The sequence below is a fragment of the Gymnoscopelus braueri genome, assembly GCF_963280865.1.
Source record: "Gymnoscopelus braueri genome assembly, chromosome: 7".
Classification (NCBI taxonomy): domain Eukaryota; kingdom Metazoa; phylum Chordata; class Actinopteri; order Myctophiformes; family Myctophidae; genus Gymnoscopelus; species Gymnoscopelus braueri.
The window spans coordinates 25199890-25221323 of NC_137608.1; the positions used below are offsets into that span (position 1 = coordinate 25199890).

A 21434-nucleotide genomic window follows, 5' to 3' on the forward strand; every position below is an offset into this window, starting at 1 on the left:
GAATGTGAACACCAATGAATAGGGCTAAATCTGCCCCACCGCCTACATTCAGTTGAGCAATTGCGTAATGTCAGGAGTGAAAGAGGTCAAATACAAGGATACTTACTTAACGCTAGACATTTACAATATTCATTCATAGGCCAATATTATACTCAAAGTACTGGCAATACCGTGTACATCTAGGAGCTTCCTCCACTAGTGATGTCATCACTGTGCAATTCCATTCTGCGATAGGGTCACCTCTTCAAAATTTCTAATGTTAAGTAATTTCCATATAAATATATGAAAAAATAAACTTATATTGTTGTTTAGATATGGACTATTGATATGTAATTATCAAAAGTCGTCCCTAAGCTTTGCAAATGTGAGAGCAAATTAGTGATTTTAGTAAACTTTCAGAGCAAAGCTAGAGTCAGAGCCTACAGGTTGATGCTGGTGGAGGACTGGAGTGATGAAGAGCAGGAATGGTAATCAGCAACAATGGTTCAAATCTGAGCAGTGGAGCAGCAGCATGGGTAGAGTGAGTGGGCAAGTGCATGTGACAGCTTAAATAGAATAGAACGCCTTATTACAGAGAGGGCAAGTACATGTGACAGCTTAAATAGACCACGTTATTTTAAAGAGGGGGCATTGATGTGTGTTTCAGTGAGAGGAGTGTATCACAGGGCTAGCAGAGCGACTTGAGTCTACCGACTGAACTGGCTCACAGGCCTCGCTCCATTTATGGATGTTTAGGACAAAAGAAACATTTGGACAGTGACAGTCCTTTGTTCCAGTAGCCAAGCCTGACCCTCATATTATGTTCTGTTCTTGAATTACTGTCTCCTCCTGCTAGACTCTGGCACATCTGCTCATGGACTACTGGGATGTACACTACAGAACCATGACAGATGCCTGTTAAGGATAACTGCTGTAAATGTTTCATTGTTGATACATTGTGTATTTACTCATTACATTCACTGTTGATAGACTGTACATATTATGAAGATACCCACTGTACATCATTTTTATCAGTTTATAGGCAATATGTATAATCATGCATATATTCACTGGTGATAGATTGTACATTATATTTATTGATAGAATATACATTACGTTAACTCAGTCAGTCATTTATTTGAAATCTTATCAGATTTGTAACTCTACTTTTACCCATGCTGTTTTTCATGCTTACTGGTGTTGCTGCTACGACACCTGAATTTCGACACAGAGATCAATAACGGTCTATCAATCCATCTACAATATCTATCTACGTACTTATATCAATTAATTACAACATGAATCTTGGAGAAAGCTACCTTTTGAAAGTGCATGTTTTGAAGGTCATTCCGGATCAAATAATGGGAAGCTTGACGTCAAACTCAACTTAATTTGTTGAGCCACCTCATCTTATTCAAACCTCATCTTATTCATCTTATTCAAACCTCACTTATTCAAGTAAAAACTCTTAGTTCTCCTGTGAGCACCTGGTTGTTCTGTTTTCTAAGTAAACGTTATTACCTTGGTAAGAGCTATTCTTTGCTTTTTTCCCAAATTTAACGTGAATAATTTGCACTACTCAGATAATGTTTACTATGAAACAAAGGGAGATGGCTTACTCAATTAGACAGAAACTGTAAACTCAAAAACTTTATTAGAAGTATTTTTTTTCTTCTTTTTTTTATGGCCGTGTAATACATCATGCACAGGTAATGTACAGCCTGTACAACTGTATGAGGAGTACTGTCAAACTATCTAGAGTCAGAAACAAAAGGCAAATTTATACAAAAGCCCTTTTTGTTGAGCCCTCTTTATGTTGTGGTAAAAACGAAATGATTTTTTTTTTTGTGAAAACGACAAACCTAATGCTAACACAAAAACAGAACTATCTGTATTATATGCCAGCCTAGCAATGTGATGGCTTCCTTACTTGCATTAAAGGAGAAATCCGGACATTTTAAGTGTTATCTTTGATGTGTCGTTACTCACCTACCGACGTAGAAAGTGGCGTTGATTTTTTCCAGCGATTCCCCTGTCGTCATTTTTTCGACCCCCTCCGTTGGCATAATGGGAGCGCGTGGCTAAGGGAAATTCGTCTATTATAACCGATGCAAAGTTATTTTTTTCTCTACTACTACTCATTGTAGAGTCTCATGATACTCAAACATGCACTGAAAGTTCTCTGCCTGGCAACACCGAGTTGCCAGGTTCTGGGAGAGAAACAAGCAACCAGCGTTAGCTCGTTCGGCATTAGCGATAGCTTCTCAGGGACTTTCAGTGCATGTTTGAGTATCATGAGACTCTACAATGAGTAGTAGTAGAGAAAAAAATAACATTGCATCGGTTATAATAGACGCATTTCCCTTAGCCACGCGCTCCCATTATGCCAACGGAGGGGGTCGAAAAAATGACGACAGGGGAATCGCTGGAAAAAATCAACGCCACTTTCTACGTCGGTAGGTGAGTAACGACACATCAAAGATAACACTTAAAATGTCCGGATTTCTCCTTTAACTAAGAAACAGATTACTCATTCATTTAAAAGAAAATCAGGTCAAATGCATCCCTAGTACCTAGTAACTTACAAACCAAACCTACGCTCATGTTAGGACATATTTGCGTTGAGTGTAAAGATATTAATTAATTTACACTATTGTCCAAATATGTACTGACATGGACATTGCAGTAATGCTTTCACAATAGCCAGTGCCGCCTCTGACAGACACAGTCCACTCCACTGACCTGGTTGACTGGCTCATTGAAGTTTGTGATGAGGCCAGCACGCAGTAACATCTTCTCCTCTTCTGACAGCGCACTGTTAAGACAAGGATAAAAAAATATGTATATATATATATATGCTGAAAATAAATTAATGGAGGGGAAGGGAGTCAAAACACAAAAGGGATATGTGTGAGGCTTGGTAATGACATGTAAACTAATAGAGCACTGAGAAGACTTGGTGGCAAAACATACCGAATATGGTAAAAGGAGATGACAGAAAAAAATAAATAGACATTAGTCTTGCTTAGCCAGATCAAAGATCTCCTCCTACTGATCCTTCTGGGAAATGTAAATTCAATGTATGGACTAGGACAGCGGTGAAAACCAGCGCTAACAAACCTAGACCTACTGCTTTGAAAACCACTCCTAATACCACCCCTATATGAACGACTACCCTAAAATATTTTCACCCATGTAAAAAACACAGATGAATGGGAGTCAACCGAACACACACACGCACGCACATTCCATAGCTTGTAGATCTGCCAATATAGCCCAATACTACTACTGTACTACCACCACTACTACTTAGTAGTAGTAGTAGTAGTAGTAGTAGTAGTAGTAGTAGTAGTAGTAGTAGTAACTACTACTACTACTACTAATAATAATAATAATTTTCTGATGTGGAATAATGACTGGAACAGATTTAGAAATAGATATACAGTAGTATGTGACTGGGACTGGTAGAATGAGACTTATTTCGGGGATTCTTGAAATCACAAAAATTTAAAAAAATGTTTTTTTCTTCTCTTTCTTTCAAATTAAGGTTTGAATGTTTAAGAACCTTAGAATAACTAAGTAGTTTAAATTAGGTTCTAGACACCAAGCTCTGGGTGGAGACCAGAGCATACGAGCGGAGTGGAGCTGGAGCGGCACGGGACGATTTTTAACTTGGGGAGTGGGTTTATAAAAAGGAAGGAGCGAACTCATAGCAAGGGCCGCCCGCCGCTCCAAGCCGCTCCGGTCGGGGCCACGCACCACATGTTTGAGCATGCCTGGCCGGTCGCACGGACAGAGACAAAGAAATCCTTAACACTGCAACAGAAGTGCACACAACTCCCAGATGAAGATTTCATTTACATTTCTCCGGAATCCAGTACAGTAGGCCTATGTTTATAAATTCCTATATTCTCTCTCAAACCTGGTGATTAATGTTCTGAGCCTTTGATTAGACAGCGGTCTTTTATTGAGCTCATCGGTCATTACAGAAATAACACACCACTGAATTCAGTGATTGACCAATCAGAATTCAACCAAGCCGTGTAATAAACAACACTATACACCCTCAGCAGTGCTAGCATAGTGCAAGACAAAGGGGAAAAAAACAAGGGAACGCACAGTAAGCACAAGCTCACAACCCATCGTATCTCGACACATTGGGAGCTTGTAGATCTGCAATTTTTACTCTTATAGTGTGAGTCGTGCGACACTCGTTTTTCAAATTGATTTGGAAACTTTTAATTTTCTGACAATATTTTGGCCAAAACATTGGTGGTCGTCTAAGACTCTCCAAAATCGGTATCGGCATCAGCATCAAAAATCTGGCATTGGTCGGCCTCTAGTGTAAATACCAACATTGCACTGGACACACCCCCACGGCACAAGTTAAGACCTAGCGTCAGACGTTAATTAGCAAACCTCTCAAAATAGGGTTCAGTGACACAGCGTTGCTGTGGTAGGTTAGGTGGCTAATGCTAGCCTTTTGCATGTGAAGTTTGCGGGTGTAAGAGCTAAATATATAACATATATCTAAGTTACTATGAGATTCTGCAAACCAGTGAAGTTTTGTATCTGTGGTATTCATTCAGTTTGGGAGAGGTTGGCTCACACAGAGCCCTCTCAATGGGCCAAGACTGGCTGAGTTAACCTGTCAGACCCCACGTATTTCCAGAATAACAGAGATAACACTCACAAAAAGGTTGTTACTTTTAGAGCGATATGCCCCACAATATGAATAAATGTTTTATTGTGATGGTAGCTGTTGTATAATTGCAATATTCCACTCAACTGTGTGCTTTACTGTCATTACTGGCACTTCAGCAATGCTTGAAGAACTCTGCGTAAAGCTCCTGACTGCATCACTGTCCTGCCAATAATGACTGTAAAAGCATACCCTCTAATGTAATATTGCTTAAGTATGCAATGAGACGCAGTCAATGAATGGGCTAAACAATTCAGACCACCAGTATGGTACTCTAGGGTGAATTAGAAGGAAGCTTTGATAGGAACTCTGTGTTCACTTCTCAAACTCGCTGCTGTCACTTGCACTACCCAAACCTAGCTAGGGACATGGCAGTGATCCAAATGTAATCACACTAAGGTCTCAAGTAACAAAACACCCCTGAACAGCAGCCAAGCACATGATTACATGAAATATCAGATGAGAAACTTAGATCAGGAGAAAACTATAGAGACAAAGAAATAAAAGGGCGAGGTAATAAGAAGAAGAAATGGTCAAAGAATGTCCCTCCTGTGTGCCGAGACAGAACTGATTGCCTCAGGGTTTGTTCAGCGCCAGCCAGAGTCATGTGGGTGTAAAGGGCAAATGCTCCATTCAAATCCCAACAATGTAAAAAGACCTCAGGGCCTATATATCAATATAGACAAGAAGCGATAGAGATGGAAAAGAATAAATTGTGCGTAAAATCAAAGAGCAGTCTGAATGATTACATAACATATGAGAGAAGAAGAAAAAGGACAAAATTGAAGCAAGATTCTTCAACTCCAGACGAGGCACGACAGGTAATACAACATGATGAAATAGGAACAGAGAGAACAAGAGAAAATGCAATAAATCAGTGGGGAAAAAAAGAGGAGCCTAAGTGTTATGAGACAGAGGGTTATAGACACTAACCAAGAGAAAGAAATAAAGATCAATGGAGACAAAACCACAGAAAGAAAGAGGAGAGAAAGTTAAGGAGAGACAGACAGTGACAGACGGGCGGAGATGGGAATGACATAGGCAGGGGCGGGGGTACTCACTGCGGAGCAACTCGTCTCCAGTATCTGTCGATGCCATTCTTGAAGTAGAGCACAGCAAGCCACCTGACGTTCACGTCCAGCATGTGGTTGTTGAAGATGTTCTGCAAAACAGTGGGACAACATGGACCTTAAAACCCTACAGTATGACATCAAAATCAGTGTGTGCATTTGTTTAGCACATATTTCTTGTGCAGAACTTGTGCTATATCCAGTATATGTTCCACAAATGACAAGTTGCTTTACAGTAGGTAGCTATAATGGTGTTTAAGATTGTCTTTTCCTGAGGAAGAAAAAAAAGAAGGAAAAAAACTCCATGCCCTATCCAACCCCCCAAATGCTCAATCTCACACAGACAATGGAACCTAACCGTCAATGACCATTTTCATACTACCATATAATATCACCCCCCCCCCCCCCCACACACACACACACACACACACACACACACACACACACCCACCCATCCATCACAGCTGCTAACGTTTCAGTGTAATTTGCCACCACAGCCAATGTCTTCACCATTTTGCATAAGATATTCCGAACTTGTGAAGACTGTAATTGAATTGAATGATTTAATTTTTAAAAAGGCCTGCATTTTGGGGGCTATATTTCCCGTTGGTTATCACATGTTGAAAATAAATGTCAATGGATTATACTGTACATTAGGCCTGTCCCCTGAAAGTCGACGAGTTGATTAGTCAGTCGAGAACCCCTCAGTTGATGCAAATTATTTGATTCGAGCCGTCTGTTTTTTTTGTTTTTTTTATAGCGTCAGTTACTAGTAACTGTAGTAGCTCTGTTGTGTCATGTACTTCTAATTTAGTCCATCTACTTCCTGTAATAGACTTAAAAATAAAACCAGTTGGCTAATCATATTACGGGAGACTCTAATTTTTAAATCCGCCGTTTTGAGAGGAAAAACTTCTTCTGTTGCTGCTAAGCTACTATGACGCTTTTCAGAAGTAAATAAGAAATCATGTGGATTACGCGTAAGATTTTGGCTAAACTAAAGTTCATATTTATGATATTAAACCCCTGTGATTTAAACAATGTACACCGTTTGGAAGTGTGTTAAACTCTTTGAACCTCCACAGCATTAGGTGAGTGGACTGATTAATTATCTCAAGCTGGCTTAAGTAACGCTGCGGTAAAGAGACTTCCACACAGCTGTAGCTCCGATAAAAGGTTGACTGTGCAATTATCAGGTACATGAGTCTCTTCTCTTTACTGTTATTTTATGTCTTGCACCAGCGACTACTGGATGTGCAACATAGCTCTTTGATACAGTAGCGTTGTGCTCCGAACTGTACGTAGTCCTACACAGGAGTGTTGTCAATTAAAATCTGCCGTCATGTAGTTAACGGATTCATTGCTTTTAAATGTTCAAAGAATATTCATATGGCCGTGTTGCACTTCACAATGTAATGTGCTCTAAATCAGCACTGAACGTTTCTGAAACACACAATTGTAGCCTCCAATAAGATCATAAGGACCTATTTTCTATATAAAGACGACTTGTCGACGAGTCGCATTAAACCCCCGACTCTGAGCCGATATCTGACTACATAAATCCTGAGTTGGGGACAGCCCTACTGTACACTTCAAGCCCCAAATCCCTCCTTCAGAATGTCTGTGTATACAGAGCTCCAAATGGCTCCACCATTATATTTCGTGATCTCCTACCAGCAGAACAGAGTAGAATCCTGGCTGGGTCTCCCACTGTCGAAGCTGCTCCTCTGCAGGTTTCAGGACAGCCGTGTCCTGACTGGTGGCCTGGGTCAGGGCCTGCAGCACCACCGAACTGGCACTGTCTATATCCATAGCTGGATATACCTGAGAGGAGAGGAGTTGAGTTGGGATGAGTTCAGGGATGTATAAAAATAAAATGACGTTTTTGACTAGATATAATCTTTGAGCAAGGAACATAAAGCAAGTCCTGTGTGCAAATCTTTGAATATATATATATATATATACGTGTTTTAAAGCGAACATTTGTAACTCAAATATTTGCTTCTGGTCTCCGGAACAAAATATTTTACAAATGTTTTAAAAATATATATATTCAAAGATTTGCACACAGGACTTTTTCATGATTTTTCAAAAATAGATCTACAAGCTCATAGCGCGGCACTCAGTGCCGTGCTATGAGCTTGTATATCTGCTATTTTTGAATAGCCAAAGAAATCTAAAATGACACAGATGTGTTCTCCTGGTCTTAATGGGTTAAAATAGTTACTAATATCTTTAGCAATATACAAAAATTGAACACATTGAAGGCAGACAAATTACATCACCGAAAAACACAGTTAGAAGAAAATATGCTTTCCTGCTCTAGCTCTGCACTATGCCTGCCTTTTGCCGTCTCTCCTCCTACAGTACAGCATTTTAATTAAACATTAAATATTTATGAAATCACTGTCGGCCACTGTGATGAAGAAACGGTTCACTCTGACAGAGAAAACACACAGACTAGGTGAGTCACACAGCCTCCATTCCATGATATGAACACTGAGACAACTCTGTCTATTCTATCCCCTAGGCAGAGCATGTGCATTCTAGCTTCACAGCTCCAAAGGCATCCTTTGATTTCAAAAAGGTATATCTCAGGGAGTTTGGCGTCTCATCTTCAACAACTCCTACCTCACAAACCGGATCCACATATCATATCATATCATACCATACCACCATGGCCTAAATAAGGCTAAGCTGTTTGTGTGAAACCATCCTCCCAACAGATTTATATTTCAACATTGCTTGAGAATAATTTAAAAGGGTAGATGAATTCATGTGGAAAAAACAAGATGGATTGTTTATTTCTTCACAGTTCGCACGAGGGAAAACTAAATTCAAACAATATATTCTTGTAAATTTTTAAATGCATCCCTGGTATTTTCTGGGGATTTATATGACTGGCATTAGCACAAAAGAAAAGGTTGAAAATTCTGTGAATTATTAATGTCCATCAACTATGTCAAACTATGGGAGTCAGGAACCTTAAGAAGCAATTCCACAGACACATCAAGCTGACCCAGAAATCTCTTTTTAACTTCTGTCAGTGAGTGGCTGATCCTCCAGAGCAGTTTAATGCTGACTTTCTGATAAACTGAGAACAGTTTGAGAGAGTCTTTCCTGGAAAAAAATGTTATATGACCTTCGCAAGGCCACCATCTAGTGGTATCAACTAACATAACACGTACAGATTGAAGCTTAAACTAACCACCAGCCAACGGCAAATGTATTTTAACTGTGGCTGATGAGTATGTCAATCCAACCAGCCACTTTGGCAGGTGATCAATTCTTCAGATGTCCTCTTACATCTTAAACATCTTTATCTTGTAAAATGGTGACAGGTGAAAACAAACCAGGTTGTCTGCCCTGATGACTGAGTACACTCAAGTCTGGTCTTGTGTGTTAGAACTTTGGTTAAATAAGCCAAGTAGGGATAGAGATTATACTTCCAGTCCTGTACTTTACAGTGGTTCTCAAACTGGGGTCCGGGGACCCCGGCGAGGGGTCCTTGGGGGGGTTCCAAGGAGTCCCCAGCAAAATTTGTTAATACAGCATCACGATCATTTTATCCACTTTATCCATATGTTATACGTTGGCTATTAAAAAATAGCAGATATACAAGCTCACAGCGCATCACTTTGTGGTGTGCTGTGAGCTTGCTATTTGCTATTTTTTTACATTATTTAAAAATTTTGGAAGTATTGGAACTCTTTGAATAATTTAGATTTTTTTTCTTTACACAAATCTTGTCTTCTGGCGGTCCCTCCCTGGCAAAAAAACATTTTCAGATGGGGATCCGCGGCCAAATACATATGAGTTTGGGGGTCCTTGACATGAAAAGGTTTGAGGACCACCGCTGTACAGTATCACATCAATATAGCTCAAGTGCTCTTTTGGTCAGGCCACACGGGTTGATTTTTTCACCAATGTCAAATGTGTGCCGTTTTTATGGTGTGGCTCTGCAGGAGTGTACCCGTCTACAAGAGCCATTATAAGAGTGTCCGTGTGTCTGTGTCTGGACAAATATCACAAACCACTGCACCAATCATCACCAACATTATTGTGCACACTGCCACAGAAGTACCTACAAATATTTTCATGCTTTCCACTTTTTTAAATATTTAAACTCTAGTCTAAATCTTCTTGGAATCTGTATTGGCAGGAACATGTCTCCTCATTCAAGACGATGAATTACTCTACTCTTGACTGCTGGCCTGTCATGGACCCCAAACGCTATTTTTAAGGCCAAGTTACAAAGAGAAAAAGGTTGGCTTTTGCCGTTCTTCACTACAGATGGGTTAGTGCTGCAATCTTAACTACCTGAACTATTACATCGAACTTAAAATTCTAGTCAACATTTCAAGAATCTCAGACACACACAATACTTCACAAGTACACATTGTGTAACAACCTTTATGCCTGTACCAGTGGATATGAAGCATAGTAAACCGGAGGCATCAGGCAGCAGCACCTCTGGAGCAGGGAGTTGTTTAAAGTTTTGCTCAAGTACAGAGACACTGGCTACTGGCTATCACCAGTGTTTGACAACTTAAAGGGTATTGGGTTCATTTTTACTTTGCACCTGTTGCAACAATGTTTTGTGTAGACTCCAAGTTACTATTGACAGATTTTGAGTTTACAAACTCAGTGATGGCTCAATGATCTTTGACTTAAATGCACAGTAAGTTGTAATAACTGTATAACTGGTCAGTAACAGGGGTCTGTCTCCCTGTCTCTCCAGCTCTTTAATAAACAGTAAACACTAGAAAATGCTTTTTCAGGTTGGGATAGCAATTTTCTGCAATCAGGAGAGAGAACCAGCTCAGTGGCCTGGTGGTTAAAGTGTCCGCCCTGAGATTGGGAGGTCTGGCTTCAATGACAATCCCCAGCCGAGTCATACCAAAGACTATAAAAATGGTACCCAATGGCTCCCTGCTTGCCACTCAGCATCAATGGTTTGATTGGGGGTAAAGCGCCGTTCACACAGAGCACGAGAACTATAAATATGTGGATGGCAGAGCCCACCGCTATAACATCGATAGTGGTGAACCATATCATTTGATTACTTTCAGGGCGATTTTCGCTCTCTCTCTGACACAGTTGGTGCCACTGTTATTGCAGATGCTCACATAATTATCATTATAGTAACAGTAATAGTTATCGTGCTTGGTGTGAATGGCCCTTTAGTCCCTGCACCATACTAGCGTCATGTCTGGGGGATGTACTTCTACATCAAGCTGCCTCACACTACAGAAACAGGATATATAGGCTCCTAACCTGTTGGCCATATGGGGCTCGACAAGACTACTTACTTAGGAAAGGTTTAACCTGGAACATTTAACCTGCTGTGTTTTGTGCTTTGCTCAAGATGGGACATTGGGAAGGAAGGGCAAGAGAGTCACTTTCTATGTGGGCCTGGAAAGGCAACTTTTCAGTCTCCTGTTGCTGTCAGCCTCATTAAATGAACCTCTTTCCCAGACTTTCGAAGAAAAAAGCTGTAGCCTGTACTATGATTCTAGTTGGAAATACAGACATCAGACAAATCATTATGTTGCGTTGTCAATCACAGCAAATGCAATGATACTTGATGAGTTCTACAAGTTTGGGTTATGATTCAATGAATACAATATAATGCACCCCTTTTTGTTGATTCTAATGCCTTCATGTTTCGTTGATGTAAACACCAACCGGAGTCCGTGAAAGATACAGAAATCCCTTACAAGTAGAACTCTTCTGAAACTAGTTGAGCTTATTCAAGAAAATTGTGGCCCATGCCACGGTCAAGTATATGAATAACATCATACCACCATCATGGCATAAATACATCATAAACTAGCTGTATTAAATACATCATAATACAGCATAAACTATCACGAGTATAAATAAATAAATAAATAACAAAATTAAATGATTTGTTTGAATCTGTGGCATTTGCTATCTCACCTCTAGTGGAGGTGTTTAATGATTTAGGTAAAATCACAGCCAAGTATGAAACCCCAAAAATGTTATCACTTGTTCACACAATGCAGTAAGAGTTAGTATAGGACATACGTGCATTACGTGCTCAGCAGGTGCAACCACCATCAGCCCCATGAAATAAATGCATGAGGTCAAACAGATATGGCCAAGGCCATAATATCAAGCCGCATACATCAGACATTAGGACCACTAGTGAGCTAAGTGGCTCTATAATCCAGTGGTTCTCAAACTTTTACATTTCAGGGTCTCCCCTTAACTCTGACTGACAGTATACAAATGGAACCAAATGGACCCTAACGGTTTCATTTGGTTCCATTTGTACACTGTCAGAGTTACAGACTGTCAATTTAGACCCCCCTAAAGCAGTGGTTCTCAACCTTTTCAGGCCGTGACCCCCCAAAATAATCCTATTTGAACTGGGGACCACCAAAAATAATAATATTAGGATCATATGTAGGAGTCGAGGCATTACATTTTGTTTGACTGGGTTGTGAGCTTGTAGATCGGCTATTTTAAAGGAGGAGTTCACCCAAAAAAGGACTTATTTTCTATCAATTGCACACCCTATGAAGCCTTGAATCCATGGATTATTTTTTGTTTTTGTCGCATTCCTAAGCTAATAATTTGATTCCCGTCTCCTACCGGCTAATGTATCCGGTAGGAGACACAAAGTAGATTATTTGTGTCTCCTACCGGAAATACACACGGTCATCAAATTATTGTCTTAGGAAGGCCACAAAAAAAATCCATGAAATCAAGGCTTCATGGGGTGTGTAATTGATAGAAAATAAGTAATTTTTTGGGTGAACTCCTCCTTTAACAATTTGACAATTTGGCCAATGTTTGACCAGTTTGGTATTTAAAAAGGTCTTAAAAGTCCTTAAATTGTCACTTTACTGTCATCTGGGGACCCCCCAAAATCATGTAGGGACCCCCCAAAACCCACAGGTTGAGAACCACTGCCATAAAGGAAGCCAGAGAGTCCCTGGAATCCACTTTGAGAACCACTGCTCTAGTCTTCAGCTAGTTGACCTGCCCTGGAGAGCATTGCTGACAGAATGACAGTTACGATAATACTTTATGCATTGTTGTTATCAACAACAACAATGTCATACATACACTGTCAGTCCACACGTCGCAAGCATTAATGGTTTACTCCAGCGAAATAATATGCTCCCCTCCAAGTTGTTTATTTCACAACTTAACACTTCATTTCCCGAAGACTTCATTTCCAATACGAAGAAAAATGTCAAAGCCAGGCACGACTGCAAATATTGTACTTTTACTCCACCACAATTATTTGACAACTTTACTAGTTACTTTGTAGATGTTTTATATTATTAGTACAAAACCTACATTAACCACTTCAGTCCATATACATTTCGGCCATTTGAAAATAGCCAATCTACAAGCTCACAATGCATTGTGAGCTTGTAGATCTGCTGTCATGATGCAGAAATGAAAGATTTCTGCATCATGAGTACTTTTTACTTTTGGCACTTTAAGTATATTTTGATGCAAATGCTTTTGTACTTTTACTCAAGTAAATTCTGAATTCCAGACTTTACTTGTAACAGAGTATTTATGCATTGTGGTATTGATACTTTTACTTGAGTAAAAAATGTGAGTATACTTCTTCCACCACTGGTTATAAATGCTGAACCCAGCTCTCCCCAAGCTGGCCTTTAGACCCTCACAATGTCTAGGTTTATTTATTTGACACCATATAGCAGTGGTTCTCAAACTGGGGTCCTGGGACTCTATGGGTTCCTTTAGGGGGTTCTAAATTGACCCTTACAAGGGTGTTTTTTGATTGATTCAATGAATGATTGGGGGAAAAAAGCACATGAAAGTAAAGTTTAAATACAAGGTCAACTAAACAGGATTGAAAAGCCCATGAAAGCCTAATGGCTTGTTTCAAATGGGGTCCCCATGTACTCAATTCATAGTGTAACTCTGACAGTGTACAAATGGAACCAAATGGACCAGTTAGGGTCCATTTGGTTCACTGTCATTTGTACACTGTCAAAGTTAAGGGGGGTGCTTGAAATGTACACGTTTAAGAACCACTGCCATATAGTATTATGAAAGATTGGAACGTCATGGCACTGTATTGTCTGTCTGCAAACAAACAGTGTCTACCAACACAAGCAACTCATTGAGGGTTAACATGGAGCCACAGCTATGATATTGTAAAGGGAGTGGATGAAACATTCTACAAATGTGTTCTCCTTCTCCATCCACCAAAGAGAACCGGGCAAAAGTCGCGCGCACCCCAACCAAAGCACCTGGCTAGCTTCCTGCTAACTAACCAGCTAACATTACTCTCTAACAGTATTTATTATTACTTTTTTTTTCAAACGAAGGGTCGACAATGACGAGTCAACCGTTCTGTGCAACGTATTTCCTCTTAAAATGATGATTCCTATGTCAGAAAGGATGAACTCACCTATAATAAAAATGACACTCAGTCAGTAGAAAAATAGAAGCAGTGTCTGCTGCAGTAGCACTGTTTACAAGACATACACACACGCTGATCAGAACGATGACGCCAGCAGCATGCGACACCGGCGCGTGTTGATGACACTGAGTGGTGTAAAGTACTGTAACTAAGTACATTGATTTACTCAAGTACTGTACTTATAAGTACAATTTTGACGTTTTTTTTTTACTTTACTTGAATGTTTCCAATGTTCAGTACTTTATACTTATATTAAGTAAATATTTATATGATATTTAGGAAAATAGTGTACTTTTTACTACAATATATAGTTTTTTACTCCACTGTTACAATTATTTGAAAACTTTAGTTACTAGTTACTTTGTAGATTTTGATTATTATTACATAACATACATTACCCATTATGTTATTTTCAAAAGATTTTTATATATTTTACTTGTGAAATGGGACATTCTGCATAATGAGTAGCCTACTTTTACTTTATTACAAGTATAATTTGCAGTTGAGTATTTATACATTGCAGTATTGATACTTTTACTTAAGTAAATAATTTGAGTACTTTCCACCACTGATGAATGTGCCAAAAATAATCGATACATCTATTATTTTTGGCACGCGACATCATGGAGTATGACGTTGATTATTTTATAGGGGGGCCTGATTGGCTTGATCTGGGCTATTGATTAATAGATTTTTTTATATTGATTCATTGATTAATCTCTTAATTTATTTAATTCTCACACAGATTTGTTCGCATGGAAATGGCAATAATATTAATAGATGGTGTCTATCTAAAAGCCTGCCAGGTATACTTAATAAGCTGTTAATAAGGTAACATCTCTCTGAAGTGTTGTGATTTTGGTTGACCAACCATGTGGTCCCTTAAAAAGTCTCCCTTTAATAAGGTTGGTGAGGTGAGTGATGTTTCAGTTGAGTCCTGTGCGTGGAGAACATAATGACACCAGCCAGTAGGCTATCACACGACAAGCTCTGAAGTTTATTACACACATAGAAAATATATACAGTTAGCCTTGGATCAAGACTATCATAGATGTATTTTATCGATTTTGACATTTGCCTGATATCTATGATAGATGCAAACGTAAAAGTCAGACTCGATAAAATACATCTATGATAGCCTTGATCCAAGGCTAATATACAGTATTGGACACATGACGTGACCAGAAGAAATGAGACAAGAACAGAATGAATAGGAATGGAACATGCATCTCGTATCATTGACCACAGACATCAGTCTATCTGATAAAGTAGTTGATGGTCATGGTATCAAGGGTATCAGTATTATGCTTACGCAGATGAGAGTGATTCAACACGTGTATGTACAGGGTCAAGCAGATAAAGGTCATAATTCACAGTACAAGACCGTCAATCACCCCTGATGTGTGAAGGACATATAGGGTACACATGAGCTGTGACAAACTGTGTCACTTAGGGTACATGGAAATGTGTTTTTGTTTTGTTTTGTTTAGTCTACTGGTTATGTGGTGTGGTGTGGTGTGGTGTGGTGTGGTGTGGTGTGGTGTGGTGTGGTGTGGTGTGGTGTGGTGTGGTGTGGTGGTGTTCAGAGTAAGAGAGTTAAAGGTAGGGTAAGTGATATTTTTGGGTTAAAACAAAAAGTATTCTGTTAAAAGGTTAAAGCACTATATTCTGATAGTAATCATTGCTATAGAGTGTTTGTTCAGTAACAGGAGTCTCCCCGTCTCTCCAGCTCTTTAATAAACAGAAAATACATTTTCCGGTAGGTGTCAAAATCTCAGCCAATCAGGAGAAAGTGCCCATTTTTAAGCTTCATTTTTATAGTGTTCCAGTTCCAATTTTGCCTGCTCATTTCTTAGTCATCACTTGTTTAATCTATATCCTGATTGAGTTCTCTATCCTGATTGGATAAAATTGGAAATGAAACTGAAACTGAAACGAAAATGCATTTTCTGTTTTATAAAGAGCTGGAGAGACAAGGAGACTCCTGTTACTGAACAAACACTCTATAGCAATGAGTACTATCAGAATATAGAGCTATTTAACAGTTATTTTAACCAAAGAAAATTACTTACCCTACCTTTAACAAGAGAAAGAGATATAGAATAGAGATGAGAATACAGGATAAACACGTGAAATTGGAAGTGATGAAACAAAAAAGATTGCTGACCAGACTGGAACTGGAACACTATAAAACTGAAGCTGATAAATCTTTCTCCTGATTGATTTATTGTCTGACGGAAGCCGAATAACTTAAGTTCAACTTAATCGCCTCTTCGCGCTGTCAATGACTACATAGCTATAGGCCTATACATGGAAACAGTACAGAATTCTAATGACAAAGTTTTTTAATCTAGCAGTTGTAAGTGTGAAAACCACAATAAAACTGTGTATGTGTCACATATGACCCTGAGGTACATGGACAGATTATAGACCGGGCAAAGGGGCCAGTGCCCATGGGGCCCTTGACTACCAGGGGCCCTTGAGCAGCTTTGGGCCAATTAAGTGGCTCAATGACAATTATTAAAATGTATATGGGTTAACGCTCAAATACGTAACAGGTCTCTACAGTTGCTTTCCTGACCCACAAATGCCTTACAATCCAAGTACTGTGTTTGCGTTCCCACCTGACTGCCCATTCAGACTCTGTGAGTCTTAACCCATTAAGACCTGGAACGCATCTGTGTCACTTTAGCTTTCTTTGGCTATTGAAAAATAGCAGATATACAAGCTCATAGCGCGGCACCGAGTGCCGCGCTATGAGCTTGTAGATCTGCTATTTTTGAAAAATGTTTTGATTTTTTTGAAAATTTTATAATTTTTTTTGCAAATGGCAATTCGGACAGACCAGCAGTTTCCAGGAACTGAAAAACCAGCTATTCGTGTTTTTTCAGTTCCCGGAAACTGCTGGTCTGTCCAAATTGCCATTTGCAAAATTTTTTTTTTTTTTTTGACAAGATTTTGACCGTGGGTCTGAGAATGCAAAAACGTGTGTGTTTTGGGAGATTGTATGGATCGGCTTCCATGATTGGTCAACCCAAACCGTCGGCTTCAGAGGAGGTCATCAAATGACGTATTCCCCACTTGCATCGTTCACGACATGCATGGCCCTGACTAGGCCTAGTCTACTTTATTAACATTACAGTGCTACTGTGTAACATTTTTCCATGATATTATGTTCAGTCGTACAATATAGATATTAAAGTTTAATTTAAAACAAACCTAGCAATGGCAACGCGAGTGTGTGGCACCATACAAATGTAATATTTGGGTGCATTCGTAAATATGCTGTGAGGTATCTGCTCCGCTTTCAGAGTGCTCTGGTGTTGACGTCATAAAGAGTGCTTAGCCTACTTTATTTGCAACGGTCATTTTCCATTTTAGTTTTGAAATGCATTGATTCAAATGAACATTCGTCCCATGATAAGCATGATTATAACCTGTTTTGTAGGGATAGGACCGTTCCTGAAATATGTGTCACTATAACCATTTAGGACTAAATAACCGAAATTAAGTCATTCATATTAATGGAATAAATCACTTAAATATAATCTATAAATGTCTACAATCTACAATATTTTACAATACCTAATAAGGTCAAAACATTTGAAGAGAAGAAAACAACCTTACAGAATGAGACCTAATGTATGTTACAATACATATTTTAAGCCCTATCTGAACTACCCACAAATGGGACTGCAACTTTATTTATAGATATGATGTCGTAGACGGTTAACCGCCCACAGTCCAAAGGTTAAATGTTTACCAAAAAAGGTCCAAATGCCCATCCCTAGATGCATTTTGCAATGAAACTTCATCTGACGGTCATTGTTGTCACAAATGTTAAGACGCTTAGAAAAATGGTCAGTCATCACTCTGAATTTTCGATCGGTGATGCTCCGAGCTTGCTGAATTTCCGAAAGACCAGAGAGAGTGCACACCAGCGCTCTCAAGCGCATTTCCGAATTTGTACAAAGTGTGTAATGGGGTGACACCTGTGATGGCACCTCCAATTCCAGGGGTGGCCTATGCCACCTGACCTGACCCTATCCCCTGGACACGCCTCCTGCCAGGTTAGTCTTGCCCAAATATGGAACTGGACGGAACTCCATATTTGGACATCAATATACGTCATATTGATGACGTGAGCAATTCTCTGGCAGACATATGCACTCCACTGACAGTGACTGCACACTTCTAGGTACTAGACTAGAGGCTCACACCCATGTCGCACCCCCCGATATGTTTTATTTATCCATTTTGGTTTGCATATAGAGTGGCAGGTTGTACAGGATGCTACTGGCACCTTCTATTCAAATCAAACTCACGCCAAACCTTTTGTTTGTTGATTTTTCATCGGCTTTCAAGTTTCAACACCATTCAACCCCACCTGTTGGTGGATAAACTGTAACTACTTTGGTGTTGACTCTAGTTTGGCTGTTCCTAGACTTCCTCTCCAACAGAGAGTCTGGTTCACCTCAGGGGTGTGTGTTCCAGATATATCCTGAAGTTTCCATGATGATGAATAAAGTCTATGGCCCCGGTGGTTGGTGCATAGAACTCATTCCTTCTGCATTCAACCCAAATGTATCAAAGACATGACATGTGCATTATTGACTTCAGAAAACATCCTCCTCCCACTCAGAGCACCATCACTGAGGGTCAAGAGGTGGAACCTGTTGCTATAAATCTGGGTTCTTGGTTGTTGTTAACCTTGGTTCAAAGCTATTTCACTTTTGAATGTGCTGAAATGGTTTGCAGGAGAGGTCGAAAATGACCTTTCTGCCAAGACATTTATTGTTAACATGTCCCTGATGAGTCTCTTACAGAACCTACTTATGTAGAATCAATTTTAACATTTTCCTTAACATGTTGGTTGGGCGGTTTAAACATCAAATCTAAGAATGCACTGGCTAAAATTAATACAAGTATCAAGAAGATACATTAGGTGTCCAGCAGAGCAACCTGTCTAACAGTGGGGTGGTGAGGAGAGCAAATTTCACCCTCTTCATCAGGAGTTTCAATCTCTACCCTCTCCAGATTCCCCTCAGTCAAGAAAAACAGAAACACTCATTCATCCCCACAGCCATTATCCTCAATGCAGAGTAAAGGTAGTTTTCCCATCATGAGTAGGTACGCCTACTTGTAGTATGATGTTAATGCTGATTTTTGTTCATGATGTTTGCCACAAGACTATTTTGTTGTATTTTCGGCATATATTTCAGCAAAGTTCCAAGCCAATCTGACCTCTGTTGACTTCCAGTATAAAATGTAAGTTAAACGGAAAAAACGGGGTAAAAAAGAATATGCAGGGAGTTACTTCCTTGGCCTGCTGGCAGTGTGCACAAGGTATTTGGTGCTGATCGGTCTAGTGTTTTGCGTAATAGTCCTGGACTCACATTCTAGACGACTTGGCCACTACAGTGCCATGGTGTTAAAACAAAAACATCACCCAGACCTATTGTTAGTGAGGAAGAAAGGTGCTCTTGATGATGCCAGGCCATTAAGGTTGCAACTTTGAATAATCTACAAACTCATAATTGTTGGAAGAATTTAAATTTCTTCCAAATGTACCTAAATTAACAAAGTCACATCCCTTACTGCTGCCGCAGGACTGACAAATTAGTTGTCAGAATCATAGAATTTTTCACACTCCAACACCACACATCAGAGCCAAAGGAGATAAAATGGAATATTTGGATGTAGACTTGGAATGTGTATTGTGTTTGAATGATAGGGTCAGGGTTCAGGACCCCTCTGCAATAATGTTGGCATGACACACACGCCGCAGTTTGGTTATGGTTGCCATGGAGAGACTTCTTGGTTTAGTGAAGATTTTCTGCATAAAAGTATGGCATTCATCAACAAATGGTCCGCGTATTATCTGTTTGAAGCTCTGGCAGATGTCCGGCAGTGACTGGGCCTGCTGAATCACTTGCTGGTTACGGTGGATGAGCGTCAGAGCAACACGGAACAGGATCTTAGAACCCTCGTAGAATAGGCAATCCCAGATCCGCAGAACTGTCTCAACTGGGAGGACATCTATGTAGAGACAGATGAACCATCGGGATACGACCAGGGACCAAGTTACATTTTGCTCCATCATGTTCTGCCACACACCAGGGGCTTTCGCTTGTACCAGCTCCCCTAACACCTCCTGGTCTGTCCTCAGCCCCAGCATGGTTGGGCCATAGTAGTCTGGTAATATCCTTCCTAGAAGAGCATCCATCAGCCAGAAGGATTTTTCCTCATCTTTAGTGATGATGAGCAGATAACCAACAATGAAGTTCATGCCCTGACAATAGCCCACAGTTGGATTGTGGTGTCCGTACGCTAGTAGCACGTTATTAAGAGGTTCCTGCAGACAAGGGTCAGACGTCTTGCGAAAAAGGACATTGTCTGGAAATGTCCTGTTCAGATCTATACGGATGGTTTCCCCCAGTTTGGGGTCATGCTCAGCAACCAGCAGAGACTGGTAGTATCCTGGGTTATTCGTCAACTGATCAAGAGCTCCACTGGCTGCCATCCAGACCAGAGCCCGGTGCTCACTGGGGATGCCCTTTCGTACATAACGCTTTAATTTGGCATTCCTTTCCATTTTGCTTCTGCCCTTCAGCAGCTTTGACCACTTGATGGATCGTCTGTTGAGCACAGCCAGGTACTTCGACATCAGCTCTTCATATGAATCATAATCAAAGTTTTCGGACTGTTCAAAGCCATATGGGTCCACATTGTTCACTCTGTCTTTTGCACTACCACCGGGGGCCCTGAGCAAATGCTGTAGCTTGTGGGTCCCGTTCTCTGCTTTGTTGTTCCTCTCGATTGCAACCAAATCCAGGTGGCTAATGTCTTCCATGGTCAAGTCTCATGCAGCCTGTCTGCAAAGCAAGACAACTACTATCTTGTGGTCCAAATGTTTAGCACAACTATGAATGGAGATGCTGGGTAAGCTGCTGCAAGTTTCTCCATTTGCGCAAGGGACTTTCTAAACTATTGTCCCAGATTGCCATGATTCATAGTTTTTTTGTGACGTAGTTCATAGTTTTTTGGTGACGTAGTTCATAAGTATTTTGTTATACCTGGTAATGTAGATATTCATGTAGTTCATGACGTCCGTTTCAGTGATACTCGTGTAACTAGCTTGACTGAAGAAAACATTTCTTCTATAGGGGACATGTTTGATTCCCTGGTGGGGAGATGTTATGAAGTCCAAATGATTGGCACAACCACATAACTTAGATTTAAT

At 40.0% G+C, this 21434-nt stretch overlaps 2 protein-coding genes across 2 annotated transcripts in view; both read right to left on the reverse strand.

The window, feature by feature from the left end:
• Positions 1-14243, reverse strand: part of ipo11 (importin 11) — a 213132-nt gene extending 198889 nt beyond the window's left edge. The window contains exons 1-4 of the mRNA XM_080434451.1: positions 14180-14243; positions 7426-7575; positions 5743-5843; positions 2722-2794 (exon numbers count right to left, since the gene is read on the reverse strand). Coding sequence (XP_080290577.1) covers positions 2722-2794; positions 5743-5843; positions 7426-7563 — 312 coding nt within the window. The 5' untranslated portion in view covers positions 7564-7575; positions 14180-14243. The remainder of the gene's footprint in view (positions 1-2721; positions 2795-5742; positions 5844-7425; positions 7576-14179) is intronic.
• A 5691-nt stretch (positions 14244-19934) lies between these two features.
• Positions 19935-21044, reverse strand: LOC308088960 (growth hormone-regulated TBC protein 1-A-like; the record flags this gene model as incomplete). Its single annotated transcript, XM_080433541.1, has 1 exon — positions 19935-21044. One exon carries the CDS (start codon positions 21042-21044, stop codon positions 19935-19937), a length of 1110 nt encoding a protein of 369 aa, XP_080289667.1.
• Between the last annotated feature and the right edge of the window lie 390 nt (positions 21045-21434).